The 27904-nt window shown below is 42.3% G+C and overlaps 1 protein-coding gene across 2 annotated transcripts in view; it reads right to left on the bottom strand.

The window, feature by feature from the left end:
• vps9d1 (VPS9 domain containing 1) overlaps positions 1-27904 on the bottom strand; it is a 130292-nt gene that overhangs the window by 74192 nt on the left and 28196 nt on the right. For both annotated transcript variants that reach the window (XM_072517939.1, XM_072517938.1), the window contains 6 exons: positions 27442-27553; positions 23099-23161; positions 21360-21412; positions 15811-15898; positions 15292-15377; positions 4030-4616 (listed from right to left, as the gene is read on the bottom strand). In XM_072517939.1, coding sequence (XP_072374040.1) covers positions 4030-4616; positions 15292-15377; positions 15811-15898; positions 21360-21412; positions 23099-23161; positions 27442-27553 — 989 coding nt within the window. The remainder of the gene's footprint in view (positions 1-4029; positions 4617-15291; positions 15378-15810; positions 15899-21359; positions 21413-23098; positions 23162-27441; positions 27554-27904) is intronic.

Here is a 27904-nt window from a genome sequence, read left to right on the forward strand (position 1 = left end):
AAGAGCTCACAGGAAAAGACACTTAATACTTAGTGTTAATCTTTAAATTCTGTACAGCCAACTGTGAACCATCACCACAGTAAGAAAGGGGAGGGGGAAACTTGGAACTCAACCATGCCCAACAAAAGAAGCATGCGAAACAAGGGGAGGGGGAGGAAAAGAGAAGGGGGGGGGGGGGAGTGAGATGCAGGGGCAACAACCTGACCCAAAAAGGGGGAAAAAAAAGAAAATCGGTGCGGAATGAAACACAGGAACCACAAACATCACTGTAATGTGAAGAGAAAAAAAACTACGATGTATGTAAATAGTTGAAACCAACCGATGATTAAATATTTTTCTTTTTCCTCTGCCTCCTACTGTTTGCCTATATTTATCCTCGTTTTGTACACAACAAACTCAATAAATCCTCTTTAAAAAATTGATTTCAGCAGTCACATACATTAACCCAGGCTTTAAACCCTTACTGTACCAAATACCTATCATATAATATACCCGAAATTCCTGCATTCATCCCACATGCTCATACTGCATACCCTGCTTTTGCCAGACCACCATGCTTACCACGTCTAGTGCTGGTCACCAAATCAGATCCTTAATCCCTTGACATAGTTCAGAGAAGGGTTATGAGGCTGATCTCTAGGTCCAGGGACTAAGCTATGAGAAGAAACTGCAGAAACCTGGGAATGACAGCCTAGAAAGGCAACTGACAGGTGATTTTCGAGGGGTACTAAGATAGTAAACAATATTCAAAAGGAAAACATGTTTCAACCAATATTAAAGATAATTTTTCCACTCAAATTAGGAAACTCATCACATCAGAGTGATCAACGAAGAGTTCTAACGTGCAAGTGAAAATCCTGGAATCATATGAGAAACAACTGGATGAGGGAGTGGGAGAAAATTACCTATAAAGTATTTTTGGAAGAATGGGGTGCAGTGGTCAGAATAACCTTAGCTATTCAGGTCTATCTTGTGAATTCTAATTTTTGTCAGAATTTTATTCCAATCCTTATAGTTAAAAACATACTGACACCTAGTGGCTGGTTTTGTTTCCCATTCAAGTATTTTCCTCAGACACCACCCAACAGATCATCATCATCTTCAAGCTGAGCTTTTATTCACATCTTCACATCAAAAAATCTTCCTCCTTAAATCACAGTTCTTGTAAGTGAAAGAAAATGTTTACTTTTATGATAAAGAAAACACATTTCCATTATAACCTGTTTTAACGTAACACACAATATTCATGAAGAATTAAACTTGCAGCATAAAACCAAAGGTTAGAATAAATTTACATTGGGTTTGTCGAAAAAAACATTTTAATATTCTCACATTGCCCCATGCCATACTATATCCTCAATATGCATTTCCCCATAACATCAGAAAAATCAGAATCACTGACTGAAAAATCATATCTTCCTTATCTAATTTGCAGCAAACTTAGATCCATCGAAATTAGAAAAAATGTGCCTAATACCTTTAATACTGTGAGCCTGTAAAACATGAACCAATCTAATACCCAGAAACGTGCACAGGGAATTATGACTGAATTTACACCTTATATCTTCATTATCACCTGGGGAATAAAGAGAGAAGGATGTTCCAGCTCCAGGTAAATTCGGACTAATTCCCTTTTGAAGGTTAAAGTTGTGAATAATAAAGCATAACAAGTAGCAACTAAATCAGATGTAGAGGTGTACAGAAATTGAATGATTAACGTACCCAAAAGTGGAAAAATAATGAGAAAAAAAGAGAAAAGGAGAGAAGGAATGAGGATATTAAGTAATTAAATTACACTTAAAATGCACCTTTCAGGACCTCAGGATAGCACAAAATGCTTCACAGCCATAAAAAAAAGCACACTCAAAGTGAAGCCACTGGCATAGTGTAAATAAACTCCGCAAGCAACTTTCATGCAAGGTCTAACAACCGGAAATTAGATAAATGACCAGATAATGTTTTTATTGATTGATGAACAATAGAAGTTCCTTGCTCTTCTTTGAATAGTGCCATGGGGGGGGGGGGGGGAAAGAGAGATGAGGCATCACTTTTCTGATTTATTGTAAAAGTGGCATCTTCAACGACAGGTGGTGTGCTGTCAGCTCTTGATTGGAGTTTGAACCCATAAGAATGGTCCCTGACAATAAGTGGGAGGTGAGGGAGAGAGTGCAGGTGGTTAAGCCACTGGGCCAAAGTAGAAGGCACCGTGCACAGTGGGGATAGCTCGGTATAAAATCAGACTTGATGGGTCAAATGACCTCCTTCTGCACTGTAAGGATTCTACGGGTTCCATAGAACTATTGACTCATACAGCACAGAAGAGGCCCTTCGGCCCATCAAGCCTGCACCGACACAGAAAATCTACACTAATCCCACGTCCCAGCACTTGGCCCATATCCTTGAACGTTAATGTCATATTGTGAGGTTTCCTGCCTCAGCTACCCTCCGAGGCAGTGCATTCCCCTCGCAGGCAGTGCATTTCCCTCTGGGTGAAAATTGTTGTCTGCAGCTGCTTCTGCCTGGGGAAGTTAATAGTCAAGGACTTAGGTGTCGTATATTCCAGCTAGTTTGTAGATTGTGGTATAAACTTTGATTCACAATTCAGTGATGAAAATAGATTGGAAAAAAATTAGGAGTTTCCTTGTAGAAAAGGCTGAGATGAGATTTGACAGAGGTATTCAATATCATGAGGGGTCTGAAAACAATAGACAGTGAGAAACTGTTCCCACTCGTGAAAGGATCAAGAATGAGAGGCAAAGGGGCAGCACGGTGGCGCAGTGGTTAGCACTGGTGCCTCACGGCGCCAAGGTCCCAGGTTCGATCCCAGCTCTGGGTCACTGTCCGTGTGGAGTTTGCACATTCTCCACATGTTTGCGTGGGTTTCGCCCCCACAAACCAAAGATGTGCAGGGTGGATGGATTGGCCATGCTAAATTGTCCCTTAATTGGAAAAAGTAAATTGGGTACTCTCAATTTAAAAAAAAACAAATGAGAGGCACAGATTTAAAGTACTTGGTAAAAGAAGCAAAAGCAACATGAGGAAAGATTATTTAATGCAGCGAGTGGTTAAGATTTGTAATGCTCTGCTGAACAGTGTGGTAGAGGCAGGTTCAATTGAAGCATTCAAAATGGATTTAGACTCTTATCTGCAAAGGAAGATTGTGCAAAGTTAAAAGGCGGGAGGAGTAAGCAAATTGTTCATCCGGAGATCTGGTACAGACACAATGTGCCAAGTGGCCTCCTTTTGTGCTATAACACCACTAATGATTCAAAAGTCTGTGCTAGTGTTAGGAAATCATGACAAAAATGGAAAAATAAGGAATCCAATGTTTGGGAATGCGTTCTGGTAGTTGCATGGTTGAAGAACAACAAACTATTTTAAAATGGAAATTGTAGCAAGTCAGGTTGGTGGAACTAAGGATGCTGTTTGGGGAGGTTTAGCTCTGAGGTTAGGAACTGGGTAAATTGAAAGATTAGCCATTAATGTCATTATGTGTATTTCAGTTGATTTTCTTGTTATGTGTTTTATTGTGTAATAAACAATCAGCAGAATTCTCCGCAGGTGGGATCCCCCAGTCCGCCAGCAGCACACCAACGGGTTTGCCGATGGTGTGGGGTGGTTACAACGGGAACCCTATTGGCCGGCTGCGGGAAGGGAGAATCTAGCTGCCGCTGGGGGCTATGCCGCACCGGAAAACGCGGCTGGCGGACCGGAGAAACCCGCCCCTTTATTTTGCTTCAAGTCACAAAATCGTCTGGGACATCCTTCACTGATGTTCACATCATTCCTCACATTATACCAAAATTGAAAACTAAGAGTTGAGAGCAGGCATTCCAAGTTTCCCTTCTGGGATTTGGAATACCCTAGCATTCAACATCAGCTGTGCTCTTAACACTTGTATTACCCAATAGCAAATTTCAGAATAACTTTCCCCATTTTGACCAGAAAATCTCTTCTCCATGCAGTTATGTACTGGAACTATAGAATTGTTACATCGAGTTAAAGTTGAAGAGGGAATGAGTACATTACCTATTGAATTATGTACATCTGTTACAATATTCTTCAGGTGATTTTGCAATGGAATATCTTCCATTTGGTGAAGATGATCATCATTTGTCAACTGCATCAGGTTATCTGTAATGTTTCCTGGTTGTGGTGCAAACTTCATCACATAGTGTTCCAAATCTTCAAAAGGACTGGCTTTATCACCCACCAGATCTGGCATAGCAGTCGTCGAGATGATTTGATCAGTAACATTGTGTGCTAGTCCACTCTGCTCACCAATATCCAAATTTGCATTGCGATATTCAGTGAATGTCACTGAGCTAACAGAGGAACTATGTCTTAATCCACCAGTATTTATTTTGCTATGATCTTGAACAGACCCCAAACAACATGCACTTTTGGAAGACTTTAATCGGCTTCCCTTGTTGAGTGACGACGTCACGTCTGTCCTCAGCGAATACTGGGAGAGAGACGAGTAGAATGGTGTGCCTGCATCCAGTTCACTGACACTAGACAGGTCTGAAAAATGTTTATTCACAACAGGATAGAGCTTGCTGTAGATTCTGCATTGCAGTTTCTTCAGTAGTTGGGAGACTGGATATTCTGAACAGCTAGAGAATGAAACAATTGATCAAAAACAAAATTAATTCACAATGGATGAGGGGAGAAATATATACATGATCTAAGCTCAGAGTTTCACGGCATAATTCCCACATTACAAAATCCTGAACCCTGCGGATCATTATTCAGAAATAACATTTAAAATAGTCTTCCAATGAACAACCCTTTAAAATGTACGAGAAAAACAATCATAAAATCTTTGAATTGAATCACAGTTGACTTCATATGAATTACACTTGTGCCGAAAATAGAAATTAATTTTCAATCTCCATTTACTTAACTTCCAAAATCCATTTGCTCCCTAGTCATACATATTCAAGAAACACCGAGGTACAAAAGTTGTGGAGTACATAATTCCCCAATATGTCTAAAAGTTGATTAGATTTCCATGAGTTGCAAGTTTGTTGAAATAACCCAAGAGAGAGCGCGCAGAAGTAGTGAATTTGTTGGCATCGTCATAGTGATATTTTGAAATATGAAAATGAGTTTGCAATAATAAATCGGAATAGAATGTTCCCATATAAACAGTCACAAGTGAACAGGTGGGTAAAAGTGAGTCATCCCGAAACCTTACAAAAGAAATCCGTGTTTTCATCAACATCGAACAACATTCTTCTAAATGGCATGAGTGACAGAGTTTTCAAACAACTGATAATCTTTCTATGCTGAGCAGAATTAAACATTCTTGTGATAAGAAATGCCTTCCAGCAAGTAGGAGGTAGTTTCACACTTAAAAGTTAGTGACACCATGCAGTGTAACAAATTAAAAGTCAGTCCCTGGGGAGGGCATGTCCATGGCATTCTCTCAATAAAATTATAAGTTATTAACTACCATTTGTGAGTAAAGTAGCAAATAATTACACCGGGGTAGTGGGAAGATGGTGGCATTGCAGCAATGTCACTGGACTAGTGATCCAGAAGCTTGGGCTAATGAATCATAGAATCATAGAAGTTTACAGCATGGATACAGGCCCTTCGGCCCTACCAGTCCATGCCACCCAGTTTTTACCATTAAGCTAGTCCCAGTTGCCCGCACTTGGCCCATAACCCTCTATACCCATCTTACCCATGTAACTATCTAAATGCTTTTTAAAAGACACAATTGTACCCGCCTCTACTACTACCTCTGGCAGCACATTCCAGACACTCACTACCCTCTGAGTGAAGAAATTGCCCCTCTGGGCCCTTCTGAATCTCTCCCCTCTCACCTTAAACCTATGCCCTCTAGTTTTAGACTCCCCTACCTTTGGGAAAAGATGTTGACTATCTACCTTATCTATGCCCCTCATTATTTTATAGACCTCTATAAGATCACCCCTAAGCCTCCTACGCTCCAGGGAAAAAAGTCCCAGTCTATCCAGCCTCTCCTTATAACTCAAACCATCAAGTCCCGGTAACATCCTAGTAAATCTTTTCTGCACTCTTTCTAGTTTAATAATATCCTTTCTATAATAGGGTGACCAGAACTGCACACATTATTCCAAGTGTGGCCGTACCAATGTCTTGTACAACTTCAACAAGACGTCCCAACTCCTGTATTCAATGTTCTGACCAATGAAACCAAGCATGCCGAATGCCTTCTTCACCACCCTGTCCACCTGCGACTCCACCTTCAAGGAGCTATGAACCTGTACTCCTAGATCTCTTTGTTCTATAACTCTCCCCAACGCCATACCATTAACTGAGTAGGTCCTGGCCTGATTCGATCTGCCAAAATGCATCACCTCACATTTATCTAAATTAAACTCCATCTGCCATTCGTCGGCCCACTGGCCTAATTGATCAATATCCCGTTGCAATCCTAGATAACCTTCTTCACTATCCACTGTGCCACCAATCTTGGTGTCATCTGCAAACTTACGAACCATGCCTCCTAAATTCTCATCCAAATCATTAATATAAATCACAAATAACAGTGGACCCAGCACCGATCCCTGAGGCACACCACTGGTCACAGGTCTCCAGTTTGAAAAACAACCCTCTACAACCACCCTCTGTCTTCTGTCGTCCAGCCAATTTTGAATCCAATTGGCAACCTCACCCTGGATCCCGTGAGCTTTAACCTTCTGCAACAACCGATCATGCGGTACCTTGTCAAAGGCTTTGCTAAAGTCCATGTAGACAACGTCTACTGCACTGCCCTCATCTACCTTCTTGGTCACCCCCTCAAAAAACTCAATCAAATTTCTGAGACATGATGTTCCACGCACAAAGCCATGCTGACTGCCCCGAATCAGTCCTTGCCTCTCTAAATGCTTGTAGACCCTGTCTCTCAGAATACCTTCTAGCAACTTACCTACTAGACGTTAGGCTCACCGGTCTGTAGTTCCCAGGCTTTTCCCTGCTGCCCTTCTTAAACAAGGGCACAACATTCGCTACTCTCCAATCTTCAGGCACCTCACCTGTGGCTGCCGATGATTCAAATATCTCTTTTAGGGGACCCGCAATTTCCTCCCTAGCCTCCCACAACATCCTGGGATACATTTCATCAGGTCCCGGGGATTTATCTACCTTGATGCACTTTAAGACTTCCAGCACATCCTCCTCTGTAATATGCACACTTCTCAAGACATCACTATTTATTTCCCTTAGTTTCCTAACATCCATGCCTTTCTCCACCATGAATACCGATGAGAAATATTCATTCAGGATCTCACCCAACTCTTGTGGCTCTGCACATAGATGCCCTTGTTGATCCTTAAGAGGCCCTACTCTGTCCCTAGTTACTCTTTTTCCCTTTATGTATCTGTAGAAGCTCTTTGGATTCTCCTTTGCATTATTTGCCAAAGCAATTTCATGTCCCCTTTTTGCCCTCCTGATTTCCCTCTTAACTCTATTTCGACAATCTCTATACTCTTCAAGGGATCCACTTGATCCCAGTTGTTTATGTACGTCATATGCCTCCTTCTTCTTTTTGACCAGAGTCTCAATATCTCGAGTCATCCAGGGTTCCCTACTTCTACCAGCCTTGCCCTTCACTCTAAAGGGAATGTGCTTACCCTGAACCCTGGTTAACATTTTTAAAAGCCTCCCATTTACCAGCCGTCCCTTTGCCTGCCAACAGTCTCCCCCAATCTACCTCTGAAAGTTCCTGTCTGATACCATCAAAATTGGCCTTGCCCCAATTAAGAATTTTAACTCTTGGGCCAGACCTATCATTCTCCATAGCTATCTTAAAACTAATGGAGTTATGGTCACTTGTCCCAAAGTGATCCCTCACTAACACTTCTGTCACTTGCCCTTCCTTATTTCCCAAGACGAGGTCAAGTTTTGCCCCCTCTCTAGTCGGTCCATCCACATACTGAATGAGAAATTCCTCCTGAATACACTCAACAAATTTCCCTCCATCCAAGTAATGATCTGGGGACATGGGTTCAATTTCCACCCATGGCAGCTGGTCAAATTTAAATTTAATTAATGCAATCTGGAACTGAAAGCTACTCTCAGTAACGATGACCGTGAAACTATTAGTTGTCATAAAAACCTGGTTCACTAATGTCCTTTAGGGGAGGATATCTACTGTCCTACACTGTCTGGCCTACATGTGACTCCAGACCCACACTGGCCTCTGAAATGACCTACCAAGCCGCTCAGCTCAAGGGCAGTTAGGGATGGGTAACAAATGCTGGCCTTGTCAATGACAGCCATATCCCATGAAAGAATTTTTTTTTTTAAAACTTAAATGTTTGCACAAAGCAATAAAAAAGCCTGTAGACTGAAGCAATAAATCCCTCCACTCATTCTTTTCTAGCAGAGTATTTAGGGATTCTGTTTTGCAGTCTTTGTTCAGCAAATTAAGTAACACACGCCTAAGTCATCCAGTTTCTCAGTATTGCTTACAAATACATTTTAAAAGTAAATTTGTTTTAACCGATTACTGCTGGTGCTCGTGTGGTACTCAGACATGCTTAAGGATTAAAACCCTTGTTTACATTAAATTTGCAAATAAGTCTCAATGCCACTAGACTAGACAGGAGAAATTAAATTTGGCACCCTATTTCTGATCAGCATTGCGTGACTCTTATGAGGAAGCATGCATGAATTCGTGAGAGTTGAAGACAGGATCAGGCTTGCCTTTGATAGCACATAAGATTAATAGTTTGCTGACAATCCCCACCTTGGCTCACATGTTGAAGATGACCACTTGGGTGAAATATCAGAAACCACCAGCACCACATCAAGATCCAAAGGCAGGAGAGAAAATATTGGAAAAAAATGTTTTGGACTGAAGCCTAATTTATTATATACATCTGGAGATGTCTAAAATATTGCGAAAAGTTCCATTCAACATGATGGCTAAAATATTTATAGTACTGCAAAAAATGTGATTGCCGTTTGGGCCAGATCGTCCAGTGTCTGGGTGGTTGTATTCTGGAGATACCCTCAAAGATGAGCTGGAGGATCACTCAGATCACTCAGAAGTTCCAATGCAAGGACTCCTTTGAAATTGCCTGGAAACCTCTGATGGGCAATTACCCTCCATCTGGAACTCTCTGACATTCCGATTTAAAATGTGAGACTTTGGATGCTTCCAATTCAAGACACAGAATGGTTTCCCAGGAAAGGTTAGAAGAATTAGAACCAGTTCTAACTCCTGGATAGCTGTACCACTAATCTGCCTCCCAACCTCCTACTGGATCCCCTGGCTACCTCTGCCCTGACACCCCAACTACCCACATCCCCATCACCAACTATGACCCCCACACCCGGACCACCAATGACCACCCCCAAACCAGTTTGACAAGCCACACACTCGACTACCATCCCCAATCCCTGACTATCATCCTGAAACCCCCTCCCCCCAACATTCCCACCCTCTAAATATCCCTCCAAGCACTCAACTACCCCTATCCCCCTTACCACTCGACTATAAGCAAGTGGACAACCAATTTAAGATTGGTATTCGAGCTCGCAGTATGATGCATGTGTGTGTACCGGAACTTACATACATGAATACATAGGGCCCTGCACTTTGCAGACAAAAAGAAAATTTACACACATTGTGCCGGTTTCAGCTAAACAAAATAAGTGACTGCCATTCGCTGACTCATTCCTCAGGGCTGCCTGATTTAAATGTCAAATAATACTTGGCAGTTAACCGTCAGTCACCATCAACTGGTGCATCTCCATGACAATGCCTTTACCAATCAGATTTCATTTGCCAATCAATCAGCACTCTCTTCTCACACAATATTGAACTGTTGTTTTCCCCTTACATTGGTATTCTTGTGACGTGCCCTGCTGAGTGCAAGGTGAAAAGATTCTACATCTCTTTTTTTCAGCAATACTCAAGTTCTACCAAATAACTAGAGAAAATATATTTTGAAAAGCATTATGGGAAAAATGGATCAATATTCTGCTCTTTTCAAGTGGCAACATATTTCAAGTTTCTCTATTGCTGCTGAAAGCATTAATTCACATAAGGATACCCGAGGAGAAAGGATATTAAACCATTCTGCTTTTACATGGTTCCCAGTTGCTGCTGTGCTCAAATCTTTGAGTATCGAGCCACATTTTGGAATACTTCAATGGGTGGCGAGGAAGAAAAAGGAAAGAAGAGCGTACGGGAAAGAAAAGATAAAAAATTCTGAGACATCTTTAATTCACTTGACGGAAAGTTTGCAAGATCATCGTATGATATGAATTTCACATTCAGTTTGAGAGAGAAGAGCGGTTCCAAAACCAAGGGCAGAATCCACCCAACCCACCTGCAGTGGGCGGACACAGAGAATTTGGTGGGGGGCCAAAATGTCTGAAATCTGGTGTATAATTACGCTGCAATTCGCCCAATGGCGGGTTGGTCATCCCGTTGGCAGATGGTGCAAACGTCACCTGCATTAATTTGCATCTCATAAATGCTCTTTAAAGCAGCTGCCTGCGTCACGTCAGACCTTCTGATCCTGTCTCACGCCAGCGGGAAATCACGTTGACATTAAACCTAATTGTTAAAGAACGACGTGCACAAGGCGGTCCTCAGTTGACAAAAGACTTCAAGTTGAGTGCAATAAAGCTTTCTGCTATACTGCTGCGCTGCTCCTGATGTGCTGTGCACTACTTTGCCGGGACGTACGCGTTCCTGCCTACATCTGCATGCTGAACCTATCTTTGTGGACAGCACCGTGTGGCTGGACTCACCTGTGACACCGTCTCCTTTCCCCTGGTGCCACACACCAGTGTCTATCTGGATAATACGGTGCTGTGTGACTCATGCAGCCACCATAACAAACGGTCAACCGGGGTAGAAGTAAGGTGGGAGTGGGAGCCTGACTAAGACAATGGGACATTGTGGAAGGGGGGCTGTGCAAGAAGGGACAAGGGGTAGAGATGGCAGGTAGAGAGGTAATGAGGTGGATGAAAAAGACAGACAATGGAAGGCAGAGGGAAGAACGAGGGGAGGGAAGCTAGCTCTCAAAAAAACCTGCTTGAATTTGTACTCTAGGCTGCTAGCCTTTTCCTTCTGGGTTGCAGTAATATGATTGATTCTTAAATGCCCTCTGAAATAGCCGAGTAAACCACTCAATTCAAGGGCAATTAGGGTTGGGCAATAAATGCTACCACAGCCAGCAATCCCCACATCCCTTGAACGAATAAAAAAAATACTGCACAATCTGGTGAAAGACTGGAGAAAGTGATACGACTGTGCTGGACTGCTGGTATTTCAATATGGCACAGGGTCTTTCAAACCAGTCAGCCGAGGGTGGGCAAACTAGCTGCCGGTCCGCTAGAAGAGCCGTAGGGAAACTTGCCTATGCGTAATGAATGAGGTTTCAGGCACAGGATTCTGCCATTCTATTCGGCAAGCCAGGCACTGGCAGAGCCACCAAGCACGACACATGGTCGCAAAATGGGAGAATTCCATCCTATTATTTTAAATTTAAATAGGGGAGATTATGAGGTCAGGAAAGCAGAACTAGTTGACGTGAAATGGCAAATGAGGTTCAGGAATAGGTCAATAGAAATTTAATGGGATATTTCAGAATACTCCAAGTGAATACATTCCGAGAAAGAAAAATTCCACCATCTGTGGATTAATGAAAAACGTCAAAAGCGGTATCAATCTTCCATGAAAAAGCATATAATCGTGCAAGAATGGGAGGCAGGGAAGAAGACTGAACGGGATATAAAGACAAGCAAAGAAAGACTAAAAGATTAATTAGGAGGGAAAAATTAGAATATGAGAGAAAGCTAGCTATAAATATAAAAACAGGTGGCAAGAGTTTCTATAGATTTTTAAATAAGAAATATGAGTTGACAAGTTGAGCATTGGTCCTATAGAAAATGAACCTGAAAATAAGGAGCTAGCAGGTGAATTGAACCGGTATTTTGCATCAGTCTTCACTATAGAGGATATAAGTAACATCCCAGAATTAGCTGTAAATCAGGAATTGGGAGGAAGGGAGGAACTCAGGAAAATTACAAACACCAGAGAAGCGGTACTTAGGAAATTGTCGGAGCTGCGAGCTGACAAATCCACAGGTCCTGTTCAACTTCACCCTTGGGTCTTACAAGAAGTGAGATAATTGATGCATTAGTTTTAATTTACTAAAATTCCCTAGATTCTGGGAAGGTGCCATCAGATGGGAAAATAGCAAATGTAACGACTTCATGCAAAAAGGGAGACAGAAATCAGGAATCTACAAGCCAGTTAGCTTAATATCTGTAATAGGGAAAATGTTGGAAACCACTACTAAAAATGTTATGGCATTCAAGGCAATCAGGCAGAGTCGACATGGTTTTGTGAAAGGGAAATCATGTTTAACCAATTTATTGGAGTTCTTTGAAGAAGTTACATGTACTGTGGACAAAGTGGAATTGGTCCAGAGTTCCAGAAGGCAATTGATACGGTGACGGTGGCTCATCAAAGGTTATTGTGGAAAATAAAAGCTCATGGTGTGGGGAGAGGGGGAAAACATATTAGCATTGACAGAAGATTGCCTAGCTAACAGGAAACAGAAAGTAGCCATTAATGGGTCTTTTTCTAATTGGTGGAATGTAACAAGTGTTGTGCCACAAGAATCAGTGCTCCTCAACCTTTTACAATTTATATCAATGACTTCAATGAAGGGTCCAAAGATATGGGGTGAAATTCTCCCCCAACGGCGCGATGTCCGCCGACTGACGCCCAAAACGGCGCCAATCAGACGGGCATCGCGCCGGCCCAAAGGTGCGGAATGCTCTGCATCTTTGGGGGCCTAGCCCCAACATTGAGGGGCTAGGCTGGCGACGGAGGGATTTCCGCCCCGCCAGCTGGCGGAAATGGCGTTTGTTGCCCCGCCAGCTGGCGGAAATGACGTTTGGTGCCCCGCCAGCTGGCGCGGAAATGCGGCGCATGCGCGGGAGCGTTAGCGGCTGCCGACAGCTTCCCGCGCATGTGCAGTGGGAAGAGTCTCTTCCGCCTCCGCCATGGTGGAGGCCGTGGCGGAGGCGGAAGGGAAAGAGTGCCCCCACGGCACAGGCCCGCCCGCGGATCGGTGGGCCCCGATCCCGGGCCAGGCCACCGTGGGGGCACCCCCCGGGGTCAGATCGCCCCGCGCCCCCCCCAGGACCCCGGAGCCCGCCCACGCCGCCTGGTCCCGCCGGTAAATACCAGCTTTGATTTACGCCGGCGGGACAGGCAATTTCTGGGCGGGACTTCGGCCCATTCGGGCCGGGCAATTGAGCGGGGGGTCCCGCCAACCGGTGCGGCCAGATTCCCGCCCCCGCCCAATCTCCGGTACCGGAGACTTCGGCGGGGGTGGGATTCACGGCGGCCAACGGCCATTCTCCGACCCGGCGGGGGGGGGGGGTCGGAGAATGACGCCCCTGGTTGTGAAATTTGATGATGGCACAACAATTTTAAGGCAGTGGTAGAAAGATTTTTGATAAACAAGGGGGTGAAATGAAATGAAAATTACTTATTGTCACAAGTAGGCTTCAAATGAAGTTACTGTGAAAAGCCCCTCGTCGCCACATTCCGGTGCCTGTTCGGGGAGGCTGGTACAGGGTGAAATGTTATCGGAGGTAGTAGGCATGAGGTTAGAATCAGATTAACTATAGCTTATTGAATGACTCGTAATTCATGTGTGGACAGATGGACTTTGGGGAGTCAGGAAATGAGTTACTTGCCATAGAATTCCCTGCCTCGGACCTCCTCTTCTAGCCACTGTATTAATATGGCTGGTCCAGTTCAGTTTCTGGTCAATGGAAATGCCCTAGGATTTGATTAACCTCCAACAAACAAATAATAAGAAAGAGAAAACTAACTGGGAATCTGAAATAAGGATAAAAGTTCTGGAAATACTTAGCAGTCTGGCAGCATCTGTGGAGAGAGAGGCAGAGTTAATGTTTCAGGTCGGTGACCTTTCATCAAGGTTGAAGATGCTGACTCTTATTCGTCCTCGAAGGATGGTGCTTGAACTGCCAAGTATTTCAACATTTTCTGTTTTCATTTTATACGAGAAAGCTAATTCTACACCAGGTAACACCGATCGAAAGAATGATTTTCATAACGTTACCAGTAACTAATAATAATAATTAATAATAATTGCTTATTGTCACAAGTAAGCTTCAATTAAGTTACTGTGAAAAGCCCCTAGTCGCCACATTCCGGCGCCTGCTCGAGGAGGCTGGAACGGGAATTGAACCCGCGCTGCTGGTCTTGTTCTGCATTACAAGCCAGCTGTCTTAGCCCACTGTGCTAAACCAGCCCCTACTGGTCTGCACTGACACAAATGCCTGGCGGGATTCTCCGCTGAGTCCGCCGGATCCTCCGCTGTGAGTCCACCTTGCTGCCGCTGCCAGCGAGGATGGAGAACTTGGCGCTCAGAGAAATTTCCATTCACAGCAGCAGGAGGGAGAAACCTGCCCGCGTGAAGGAACAGAGAATGAAAGTCGCTATGTATTTTTAAAGTGTGGTCACTAACGTGATCTCATTGAAGTAGGGCAAACTGTAGGATTCAGTTCAACCCCTTTTGAAGCCATTGTCTCAGCTACGTTGTAACCACAACAGGTTCCAAAATTAATTTTCGAACCAAATGTTATTGGAATGTTCATACGTGGAATTCTCCTCCCAGAGGACTGTGGAGGCTCAGTCGTCGAGTATGTTCAAGACAGAGATCGATGGATTTCTAAATATTAAAAACATCCAAGGGATAGAGAGAGAGTACGGGAAAATGGTGTTGAAGTAGAAATTAGACATGATCTCATTGAATGGTGGAGTGGGCTCAACGGCCTACTCCTGCTTCTATTTCTTATGTTCTTATTTAATATTCCTGCTGTTTGCTGGCTCAGAATGTGTTCTGTAACACATCTGTGAAAGTCAGCTTGAAAATATTGTTACTAATTCTCCACGCAACAAAATAATTTTTCAAAGGCACTTTCAGAGGAGCAAACAGAGTTTATGTGGTGCTCCATCTAGTGGTCTGCCGGAGAACAGAACTACTTCAAAAACAAAATAGAAACTGGAATTGGCATATGGCATGGCCAACCAACTAGAGTTTCAAACTGCCCTGCTATATGAAGGCTGGGTGACTAAAGGTGTGAAATCATATTTAGAATTTGAAAGGCTGCCAAAGCCAAGATCAAGCATCAACACCAAGGTTGGGGATGGGGGGAATGACTAGCTGTAACATTTCCGATATCTTCAAGGGTACCTACCGTACGACTGGAAAATAATCAAATCTTTACCTCAGCATTTGGGATAAAAGGTCAGCCACCAGCACATGGTCATTAGGTTGTGATCTTAATTTCATTTTCCATTGTTTGGGCCACTCCTACAAAACAAAAGATTCAAAGTGCAAGTATCATTCGTTGTGGAGTAGTTTATTATAAGTACAGTTAATTTACAGTTAAGGTAAAAATATTTTTGCAACAAAATAATCCAACTCTTGACTGCTGAACTGTCCTAGCCTTGATCAAAATCAGGCGCTGGACTTACTTTTTAAAAAAAAGTCCACTATGCCTGCACATCCTATTTAGAATTGTGATTAGAAACACAATATTCACTTCACTTCAATGTTTATATAGTGATTTCCGAAGTTGAAAAATATGTATAAAGTTGTCTTCAGAAGGGACTTTGCGCAGCCAGGATTACTCTCAAGTCCTTGAAAACAAGATGTTCTATTTGGTCGGTCAAAGAAACACTATTATTGAAACATGAAACTCTTACAGCTGAACAGAATGAGGTGTTTTTCTTTTGATACTTACATGGTCTTGCTCAAACTCTAAAATGCTTGTGTATACATTTCTCTGTTCCTCCTCTTCAGGGGTCAGTGTGGCACTGTTTGAAAACCTCCTTGAAAAGGAATCAAAATCATGAGGGGCAATATCCCTCGCCTTACATTAAACAGTCATTTTGAAAAAAAGTTATATTCTCACCAACCATCGGTATGGGAAAAATCTAAAAACAGCAGACTTTTAAAAGATTTAAAGCTTCTGAAAACTTAATATTTTTTGTTCTTTGTAGCACTGGTTAATAAGTGACATTATTCCCTAAACAAAGAAGAGGAACACTCTGCCAAACACTTGCACATTCCTGCAGATTTTCTATGAGATTTTGCCTGGAACTTGCTGTAACTAGATAACTCTTCCAGCATGGCATCCTCTGTAAGGAATCTGGGACCTGTGAACAGGGCATAAAACTGTTCGTCTCCATAATCAATCAGACTGGAGAATCATTAATGAGCAGTACAGAGTCTGAATCAGGAAATGTGTGCTAGAATAACAAATTCAATGCCAAATCATGCATAGGAAGTGAAAAAGAGGGGAAGAAAGTAAAGATTAAGAGATAGAGGTAAAAGAGACTGAAGAAAAAAGATAAAAATACTTCTTATTAATCCCAAACATTTGTCTGAAGGAATAAATTTGTTAAAGTTAATATTCAACGTCAGAAGTTGACTGGCAAGGATTAAGGCTTATCACACCCTTAAATATTTACTTACATTGAATGAACAAGCTCTAACATATTTCATGAGTTTAGCGTACGTCAATCATGAAAGCACAACTTTGTGCATTCCATTTGTTTCAACGCAATGTCTCACTGCAAGGTACTGGCAGAGTGAAGCTTGTAGAAGAGCAGGGCAACGTAGCAACCTCTTGATGTTTGCATTTAACTGTGCATGTGCAAATTGAGGGGAGTTGCTGTCCAATTTACTTTGATAACAGTGAAAGCCGTTAGGTTCCATAAACTTGAGTTCATCCAAAACTCTGTTTCCCAAGCTCTAACTCACACCAAGTCCTGTTGATCCATTGCAATGGGGGTGGTGGGGAGGGCCGCAGAGAAAACAGAAAGGGTTTAACATCTGTAATGCATTAAACGTTTACCTCAAAGAATAGCACTTTTCAGCAAACTCCAATGGTTCCTTTTTTCCCCCAGATGGTGTACATGCAAACTTGATGGAATTTCAACTTGTTTTCGAATGGGGTGCATATCACAGCCATATTGGGAAGCCACCTAGACTAAGGAATTTTCCTTTAATAACAATCCATAGTGGGATCTGAAAGAGCAAGGATCCCATAAGGAAAGTCTGCGTTCTGCTACACGAGGGTCTCCATCCCTTTCCTCAACTGCAAGACTCTCAACTTCCCTGGATTAGATTACTACTGGACACATTTTCTCAGTCCCAGAAGACAGCCTCTGGACTCCCCCGATCTTCACTTCCCTGCAGTTGGTCAGCTACCAATTTCCAGTGAAACTGCTGCATATAGCAGTGGTATAATGGAGGATGAATTCTTAGAGCACAGCAATGTTATAGTGGCGGAGGAGTTCCTGGAGCCTGTCCATGATATTTTAGACCAATACGTTGAGGAACCAACGAAAGAACAGGCTGTTCTAGACTGGGTATGGTAAAATGAGAAATGATTGATTAAAAATCTTGTTGTGTGGGATTCCTTGTGGAAGAGCGGCCATGACATGATAGAATTTATTAAAGATGAAGAGCAAAGTAGTTGAATCCAAAACTAGGGTCTTGAATCTAAATAAAGGGAATGATGACAGTATGCTGCATGAATTGGCAAGGATATATTGGAGAACCTTCCAAAAGGGGTTGACGCTGGATAGGCAATGGTTTAAGTTTAAAGAACGTGTGCATGAATTACACCAATTATTCATTCCGGTCAGTCTGCAGCAAAAATAAAAGGAAAAGTGGCTCAAAATAAATCAGGGCTAATATTAACTCAAAAGAGGAGTAATATCAAACTGACAGAAAAAGCAGCAAGCCTGAGGATTGGGGGCGTTTTAGAATTCAGCAAAAGAGGACAAAAAATTTGAACAAGAGGTTGGCAAAGTGGTTAGCACTGCTGCCTCACAGCACCAGGGACTGGGGTTCAATTCTGACCTTGGACAACAGTGTGAAGTTTGCACATTCTCCCAGAGTCTGTGGGTCTCCTCTGGGTGCTCTGGTTTCCACCCACAGTCCACAAATGTGCAGGTTGGATGGATTGGCCATCAAGATTATGTGGGATTACTGAGATGGGGTGGTGGCATGGGCCTAGGTATGGTACTCTTTCTGAGGGTTGGTGCAGACTCGATGGGCAAAATGACCTCCTTCTGCACTGTAGTGATTCTATGATTTGAAAATAGAGTATGAGTAAAATTGCTGGGAACATAGAAAATGACTGCAGAATCTTCCATAAAAATGTGAAGAGAAAATGATTAATAAAGCCAAATGTAGGTCCCTACAATCAGAAGTCAGAGAAATTGTACTGTGGTACAAAGAAATGGCAGAAGAATTGAAAACATACTTTGATTCGGTCTTCACAAAAGATGGCACAAATAACCTCCCAGAAGTATTAAGGAAACAAGGGTCGAGTGAGATGTCTGAATTGAAGGAAATCAATATTAGTAAGAAAATGGGGCACAATTCTCCCATCGGGAGACGAAGTCCCGACGCCGGAGTGACCGGCATCGGAGCCTGCTCCCAGCCCCCTATTCTCCTGCCCCCGGGGGGCTAGGAGCGGCATTGCGTCATTTACGTTGGATGGATCTTGCGGGGCGGCGGAGGAAAGGTCCTCCTTCAGAGAGGCCGGCCCGCCGATCAGTGGGCACCGATCACGGGCCAGACCCCTTTTGAGGCCGCTCCCGGTGCAGGAACCACCCTTCCGGCACAGGCGTTCCCGCACTGTTCCCACCGGCAGCGACCAGGTGTGGACGGCGCCGGCGGGATGCCGTCGTGTTGGGCAGGCTGCTCGGCCCATCCGGGCCGGAGAATCGCCGCTCGCCCGTTACAAATGGCGAGCGGCGATTCTCCCAGCGGCCAGCCGTGATTCTCGCCGCGCCGGTTTGGGGGTAGGGGGTGGGAGAATCATGTGCGGGTGCCAGGGCAGCGTGGCAGGACTCGTGCGGCGCCCCGGTGATTCTCCTACCCAGCGTGGGGGGGGGGGAGGGGGGGGAATTCAGCCCCTGGTGCGAAGGAAATTAATGGGGTAAAAGGCAGATAAATCACGGTCTGATAATCTACATCCCAAAGTATTAAAGGAAGTGGATGCTTCAATGTGAATTGGACAAGTTGAGCGAGTGGACAAATACACGGCAGATGCAGTACAGCATGGCTCAATGTGAAGCTATGCACTTTGGTGTGAAAAGCAGAAAGGAAGAGCATTATCTAAATGCTGATATATTGGGAAGTGTGGATGTAGAGGGATCTGGATGTCCTTGTACACCAGTCAATGAAAGTGGAGAATGCAGCAAATAATTAGGCAAATAGTATGTTGCCTTCATTGCAAGAAGATTCTAGTTCAGAAGTAATGATGTCTTACTGCAGTTATACAGGGACAGGTGAGAAAACACCTGGAATATTGCGAACAGATTTGATCTCCCTACCCAAGAAAGGATATACTTGCCAAAGAGGGAGTGCAGCGGAGGTTCACGAGGCTATCACTGGAGTTGGGGGGAAACTGTCGTATGAGGAGTTTGGTTTGATTGGGCTTGTATTCACTCGAGTTTAGAAGGAAGGATGACAGAAGATCTGATTGAAATGTATAAAATTCTACCAGGGCTGGACAGACTAGATGCGGAGGGGGGATATTTTCCCTGGGTAGGGAATCTAGTACCAGGGGAAAAAGTCTCAAAATATAGGGTAGACCATTTAGGACTGAGATTAGGAAAGATTTCTTCACTCAAAAGGTAATGAACCTGTGGAATTCTCGATTGTAAGGACCCCTCCTGTTGATTCCCTTATTCCCATTTCTTTTATCATTTGTAACCCATTGATATTTAATGGGCATATACCTTTAAGTTAAACAGAGGAAGTGAGGAACTCAAAAGTTGCAAAATAGTACACTGTGCAATGAAGATTTAGATTTTGAACAGAAGAAGTCAGAATTTCTGGCACCTGAAAGATCGGAGGGATTCGGTTCAATTGGTGGGCTGGTGGCCAATCACATTTTGCCCGGTCACAGACAGTGACTGGGTTCTGCCCGGTGGGATGTTTTCAGAGGACCCAGGAAACAGAATGTGCCTGGCCGCTGAGAGGAGACGATGTGGAGATGCCGGCGTTGGACTGGGGTGAGCACAGTAAGAAGTCTTACACCAGGTTAAAGTCCAACAGGTTTGTTTCGATATCACTAGTTCTCCAAGGCGACCTTCAGGACACGCGACAACACAGATTCGCCGAGCAGAAACTTGTAGCCAAGTTCCGCACACACGAGTGCGGCCTCAACCGGGACCTGGGATTCATGTCGCATTACATTAATTCCCCACCATCTGGCCTGCGAAATCCTACCAACTGTCCTGTCTTGACACAATTCGCACCTCTTTAACCTGGGGTTACCCCATCTCTGAATCTGTAAAGATTTAATCACCTGCTAATGCTCGTATTCCAAGCATTGTCTGGCATCTTTGAATCTGTCTATCTGTGTGTTTCTGGAACATACCTCTTCATTCACCTGAGGAAGGAGCAGCGCTCCGAAAGCTAGTGACATCGAAACAAACCTGTTGGACTTTGACCTGGTGTTGTAAGACTTCTTGCTGAGTGAAGAAGCTGTGAGTCACTCTCTCTCCCTCTTTCTTTCTCCCAAAAATGCTTTCTGTCTGCTGTTTCAGAATCTGCAAAGAAGTCTTTAGATGCTGATAAGTCTACAGTGAAAACCATTACAGACTGAAAGCAACAAGCTCCAACTGAAGGCCTAGACTAAAAGATGTACTGGAAGATGACCATCTGAAACAGAGACTTTTGTCCTTTTTACTTTTCATCTTATTTTCCTTTACACCCCTCTTTCCCCTCTGTGTCGGTCTTCTCCCCTCTTTCCCCTCAGTTTGTCTGTCGTGTGTCTGTGTAGAGGGTGGGGCAAGTTAAAGAAGGGGGGTTAGGAATTGGATAATAGATAACCAGTTGTATTGGCTGCATATTTAATTAGTTATTGTTATTAATAAAATTGTTTAAAATTTACAAACCTGGCGTCTGTAGTTATCGGGCGACCAAAGACTTTGGGAATATTCTCAGAATGATTTGTTAATTTCAATTGTGTTGCGACTCAGAGTCAAGTGGGGCTGGAATTGACCGTGCACCAGCCCAGGGTTTTGTGACACTATCACAGAAGGTGTGGAGGCCAAGTCATTCAAATCAGGTCCAACAGTAAAAATCTACTGAGTCGCAATCAAAGATACATGGTGGCTGTCTGCCAAGAGTTTTGATAACATCTAAACCAATTTTCCAAACGAAGAAGATTCTTAAAATAGACAGAACAAGGAGTGTCGATGTTAGTTGAACAATTATGGGGTGTGGTGGAAATACCACACAAATGTAGAGCTTTCTCACCTGTTGGCTACTTCTTGAAGTCTCAGTCTCCGTTCTTCCATCTTTCTTTGTAGCTGTATAGTACATTGTTATGGATATTTGCTCACTCTCTATAACTTTACAACTACTGGGTTCCCAGAATATTTAAGGTATGCAGAAAGAAGAGGAATAAACATCAATTTAAATTGCACTATTATCTCTTTTCCTTAAATGCAAAAGCAAATAACCTAACCTCCCAGACCAGAGGTTAGGACCGTAAACATTACTGCTAGGGTTATTTGAAAGGCAGGAGTGCGGCGGAGAAATAAGTGGTTACGTTTACACATCTAATCAGGTTTCTTATCATAGGCCCTAAATCAACTGACTCTTTCCAAAGCAGGGTCAACCTCCCAGAACCAAGATAAAGCCACTATTTGCACATCGACATACTAAATAAAGAGACTCTTTACAAAGCAATTAAAGTATTTTAGTCACACACCTGTGAGACTTTTACATTTGAAAAAAGAATCACATGAAGTTAACAATCTTACCAACTTGGTGTGATTACTAGAGTTGAAAGAGAGATGCAGAACTAGACATGGGAAATGCCATGAAGTGATCTGAACATGAAGATAAGAATTTTGAAGGAGTTGTATACCAGAAGCAAATGTTAAATCCATGAACACAAGGGCAGCGGACAAACAGGACTTGCCATGGGTTACGGCAAAGGGAGTTTTGGGTGTTTAAAGTTTAAAGTCTAGAAGGCCAGCCAGAATTGGATTGGAATAGTCGAGTCTAGACACGACAAAGGCATGGGGCAAGATGGGGTGCAGCCGACTGATGTTACAAAGGTCGTCTTTGTAGTAGAGATGAAATGGAGCCAGAAGTTTAGCTGAGGATCAAATAGGATATTGAATTCTGGACTATTAACATCGACCTGTGACATAACAATGGAGGCTACGGAACATTTGGTGGGGGATGAGGACAAGAATTTAGCCATTCAAATGTTTAACTGGAAGGAATTTTGGCTCAACTAGGATAGGGTGTCAGACAAGCAGGCTGACAAATGAGAGTCAGCAAGGAGGCTGAGAGGGGCACTGGAATGGTAGAGCTGGGCAGTCTGTCTTCACTTGGAACATGTCACCGTATCTTTGATGGCACTGCCAAGTCAGCATGTAGATGTAGAATAGGAGAGGCCAAGGACAGATCTTTGCGGGATTTCAGAGGTAACGATGCAGGGTGGAATCAGAAGCCATTACTGAGGACACTCTTGATATGGGGAGATGGTGGGCAAGTGTCGAACCAAGAAAGGATTGCCCCTCTCAGTTGTACAATGAATGAATGCTGAAAGCAAAACAGAAGGATAAAGTTTTACTGGACTAAGATACATGAATTCTGCAGGTTCTTTAATGCAAGATGGGAATTATTGCTAGCATTTTGGCAATGCTTGCCGTAAGTAATTTCTTCAGTTTCATGCTAACCTGATGTTTTATATTTTGTTTGACACTACTTTTAGTTCAAATGCAGGAATCACTTTTGTAATTGTTTCTGTCCTTGTTTGAGCAGGACACAGGATTATGCTGTAAATTAACCTATGCCTGGGAGCATAAGTGTTATTACATTTACAATGAACACAAAATTCTAAAACTTAATCTACTGATGCACAATCACCATTTCTAGATACCAATTTGCCACAGGCAAGGTCAAAATAAAACCAGACCACCCCAAAATTCCTTCAGTAATTGTTTGCTCTGAAGAATGTCACTATAATGAAAGGATACTGCAGCCTGCCTTGCCTGTGCAATGATCAAATTCTCCATCATCTGCCGTTGGAGAGACAATGTCTGAAAGTAAAAACATGTTTTGACAAGAAACATTTAAAAATGTTTCTGCATTGCTTAGATTACTATTTTAACAAGGTCAGAAGTGAAATGTAACAAATCTATGATGGTGCAGTGAAGTGGCCGCACTTTTATCTTACTTGGTTTACAAGGTTCTGCTTCTTGAAACTTACATAGTTCATGTTCCATCTGAAAACAAATTATGGGAAGCAGTTTTTTTCAAGCTACTGCTCAAATTCATTTTAAAAAAGTAGTGTATCATCATTTATTTTTCTACCTCTTAGTAAATTCAAGCTTTGGAGTTCAGATGCAAATCCACCAAATCCACCTTTAAAGTTGGCATGACAGGAAGTGTAAGCATTTTGAAAGATGCAAATTAATCCAGTGCACCTTTTTTGGATTTTATAAAGGTCATTCATTATTTTTAATTCTCACTGAATAGTATTACTTTTCAAAACTACAGTGGCACAGTGGTTAGCACCGCTGCCTCACAGCGTCAGGGACAAGGGATCCATTCCAGCCTTAGGCAACTGTCTGTGTGCAGTTGATATGTTCTCCCTGTGTCTGCGTGGGTTTCCTCCGGGTGTTCCGGTTCCTTCCCACAGTCCAAAGATGCGCAGGTTAGGTGGATTGGCCATGCTAGATTGCCCCGTAATGTCCAAAGGTTGGGTGGGGTAGCGGGGAGAGGACAGGGGAGTGGGCCTGGGTGGGGTGCTCTTTCGGACGGGTTGGTGCTGACTCGATGGGCCAAATGGCCTCGTCTGGCACTGCAAGGATTCTATCCATTAGATTGAAATGAATTGAAAATGTCTAGTCATTTAATGAAGGAATAAGGGTGAGGGGGGGAACAGAATAACTCTAGCAATTCGAAACAATGTACTGAAGAGGCTGGAACTGGGCAATAATGCATAAGGTACAGACAATTTAATATCCTGCATATTATCTTCTACAGGATTTAGTGCAGCAAAGATTCATGCAGCTAATAAGGCAAAATAATTTTTCAAACATGGGCACAAGGCACTGCAACAAAGTCAAGAAAATATGTAGAAACAAACAAAGAACTTGCAATTATATAACACCTTTCACAACTAAAGACATCCTTAAACATTTCACAGCTAATGAAGTGTAATGACTGTTATAACTCCCTAACTGCACTGTGGGCGAGTACCTTATCACGTGGGTTGCAGTGGTTCAAGACAACTGCTCAGCGCCACCCTTGCAAGGGAAATGTGGGATTATCAATAAACCCTGGCCGAACTAGTGATGCCTATATCCTGTGAACAAATTTAAAAACCTCCAGTTCTTTATTATCTAAACGGGAGTGATTGTTTGCGATTAAATACCCCCATACAATGAAGAAGGGAACCCTGCAACAACTCACAACAGGTATCTTTATATGCTGCAGGATGGAAGGAACGCTCAATTGAGCAACATCATAGCACCCTAAAAGGAAACTTTTCCTTAGTGGCAACTAGTGGTCTAGTCTTGTGGTACATAAAGAATGCTTACTTTATATGAAGTAACTGTAAAGAATTCTGGAGTATAACAACCCCAATGTGCAATTACAATCCTCATCACAGTCTCTTAATTGTTTACTCGCTCCGCTTTTCCTTACCCACTCCCTCTTTTACTTGCCCAGAAATCAGCAACGGTCCTCCTATTTTTCTCCCATTGCTAATTTTAATTAATAATAATTAATGATTTAATTAGTACCAATACCGTTGTAATTGGACAATGCTTAAATATTTTCTTTTCCCAGGCATCTAATAAGAATATTGTGGCAAGGCTTCAAATTTCAAACATACCAAAATGTTAAGTGACACAAGTTAGCATAATGCAAACTGATAGCAAAAAAGTAGACGTAACAAACACACTGCCATTATCTACTGTACTGCCGACCTTAATACTGCGTCTGAAAGAATGTTTTCAGCCTCTCCCAACGATCACCAAAAGGAAAAGAGCAGAAACAGCCATTTAACTTTTGCACCACATATTAAACTAAGCTAAAGGTTTTCTGTCAGGTTGCAGCAAGTTTGATGATGAAGGTACTAAACGCTAGCTGGGAATTGCTGCAATGTAATGAGATCCCGCTTAGTCAACAAACAGCAGAGCGTGATTCTCTAATCCTTCAAAAAAAAAGCCACTTGGAATTTTTAATTGGTTGAGTGTGAATGGGGCCTTGCTCTAATTAGATGCTAATAGGTCACTTAAATGTACTAATGATCCGACAGCACGGAGTTAAATAATTACTGTATTAACCAAAAATGTCTATCAATTCATTCAATAGTCAAACAGATGGCTAATAATACATACAAAATTAATGTGATTTTTTATTTTGAAAATGAACACTAAAAAAAACTGCAGGCTAACACCATTAAGTTATAAAAAATTGAAATAATTTTTAACTCCTCTTGTTGCGAATGGTCAGTTATTCCATTGCCCTTTAGATTGTATACCAACACTTTACATGAGAAACTGATGAAAACAAATGGTTCAAATCACTTTTTTAAGAAAGGCAGTCTAAACATGTTGAACATAAAACAAAACAACATAACACTAACCAAGTATAAGGTCACATTTCAGGTCTCAATTTAGTGCTAGATAATATGAACAACTAAATTAAGGAGGCAACAAAAGTAAAGGAACAAAAAATGACCAGTTCTTGTTAACTTTAATCTTTTTAATTAGAAATAAATACTTCAAAAAGATCAAATATCAATGAGTTGGGTATGGGTGGGACTCAGTTGAACAGGATTTTTGGAGTGTGGGATGCTGTTTGCATGAAGTGGTTGAGGCAAAATCTCAGAGCGATTAGTTTGGAACTGCTGGAGAAAACAGCACAATCACAATGGATTAGTGGCTTCCTCACGTTCATTAATTTCTACCGTGCCAGGGGTGCATAGTGAACATTAATTTGCTTTTAAAAAAAAAGATTGTAATTTAACGGTAGCCTCCTGTTTGTCGTAACTGGCATGAGGCAAATCTACATAGGTTTTGAATAGTAAACCCAGGTCACAGCACCATCTGCAACACTCGACTGATTCAGAGTTTCCTGTTAATTCATCCTTGCACAAATGTTCAAAGGTTGTGGAAATAATTATAAAGATATAAATGCACTATTTGCTGACTGTAACACCTCTAATACCGCACTTTATTGACCAAAAGGGAATGTTGACAAAGAGTTCAAATTTGGTTACGCCTGTTATCCATTTTGCCAACTAAACAACATAAACTCCCAAATTCAAAACTGGCTCAGATCCAGACCAATCGTGAGATGCAAGGTGAAAAGGCGATGCAGACTCGGCACCCTTTCTCCCCACTCTTCTCTCCTTTCCATTGCACAGGACCTAGCTGAAGTATACAGGTAAATTAAAATGAGAAGAAAACAAATTACATGCTTCAGCATGTGAAGTGAAATTTATTTTTAACCTTCATTTTGTTTTCTCATTTGATCAGAAAGTGCTTTGGAAACAAGTAAACCATAATAACAGTTGGCTACAATCAAGCTACAGTGTCAGCAGCAACTATTTTCCCTTTACCTGCTGGATCATGGAATGTAGTTAACATATTGGCCCCCGTACTCTCCTACTCCTGCACTTCAAACAAAAGTTTAATTTGATTAAACGGAGCTAATGTATCAAGTCTGAATGACTGACTCTTCTTCAATGTATCTTTGTTTGACAGTTTCACAATGAAATTACTTAACTTCTGAATTTTCGTGAAATTTTAATCATTCAAGATGATCCTTTGGGTAAAATGAATTAACAGGGACATTTCTGTATGTTGTTAAACTTTACCCAAGGTGTGAGCCCGACAGTGAGTGAGGTGTCAAGTTCAACATCCAAGCCAAAATGAAAATACGACACTCCAGCTGAATAAACAGTGAATCACAAACCTTTTCAGGTATTCCATTGCTAAATATTATGCAAACTGGAATGGTTTTTGCTGCTCATACAACTGAGAGTTGGATAAAATAATTGTATATATAAAGGAACAGGAGTGGCAACCATGGACGGGAAAACTTTCAGATCTTTTTTCACTATATTTGAAAGCCTCATTTGGGATGCATTCTGTACTAGCAAGGGTATTCACTCTCCATAACACTCATTCGTAGCTCCATTTTTGTTTCTCCAAATTTATTATGCATACGATTTCACTCATGCACAGGTTTGATATGCCCAACATGCTATGGGCACAGATGTGACAAACATTTCCATTTCTTGGTTTCTCATGGCTCTATTTTTCTACCATCCTGCTAGAATAGACCAGAGAATTCCTCTCACCAGCGATGTTTTCTGCATGCCCTGCTTCGGATGTAGTCGTGCCATCCGTGCCTCATAAGCAGCCTTTAACTTCTGGTTCTGTCTCGATGCCTCTTCCAATGGAGTAAGTTCTCTAAATTGTTGTTTAAATAAATAAAAAATAGTTTTGTCACTAGCAGACTTACATTAACACTGCAATGAAGTTACTGTGAAAAGCCCCTAGTCGGCACATTCCGGCACCTGTTCGGGTACACAGAGGGAGAATTCAGAATTCTCAGCTGGTACGGGAACTGAACCCGCACTGCTGGCCTTGTTCTGCATTAAGACCAGCTGTGAGCTAAACCAGCCCTATTAGAAAACGTGTTTTAGTTGTCACAAATTAGGAAAACAATGAGGCAGCTTTGCAGCCTTTGAATTCTTAGGAGAAGAGGAGAATAATTTGAAAACCCACTTCTGTTATTGTTATAAAACTATTTCTCTTCTG

The sequence above is a fragment of the Scyliorhinus torazame genome, chromosome 10, assembly GCF_047496885.1.
Source record: "Scyliorhinus torazame isolate Kashiwa2021f chromosome 10, sScyTor2.1, whole genome shotgun sequence".
Classification (NCBI taxonomy): Eukaryota; Metazoa; Chordata; class Chondrichthyes; order Carcharhiniformes; family Scyliorhinidae; genus Scyliorhinus; species Scyliorhinus torazame.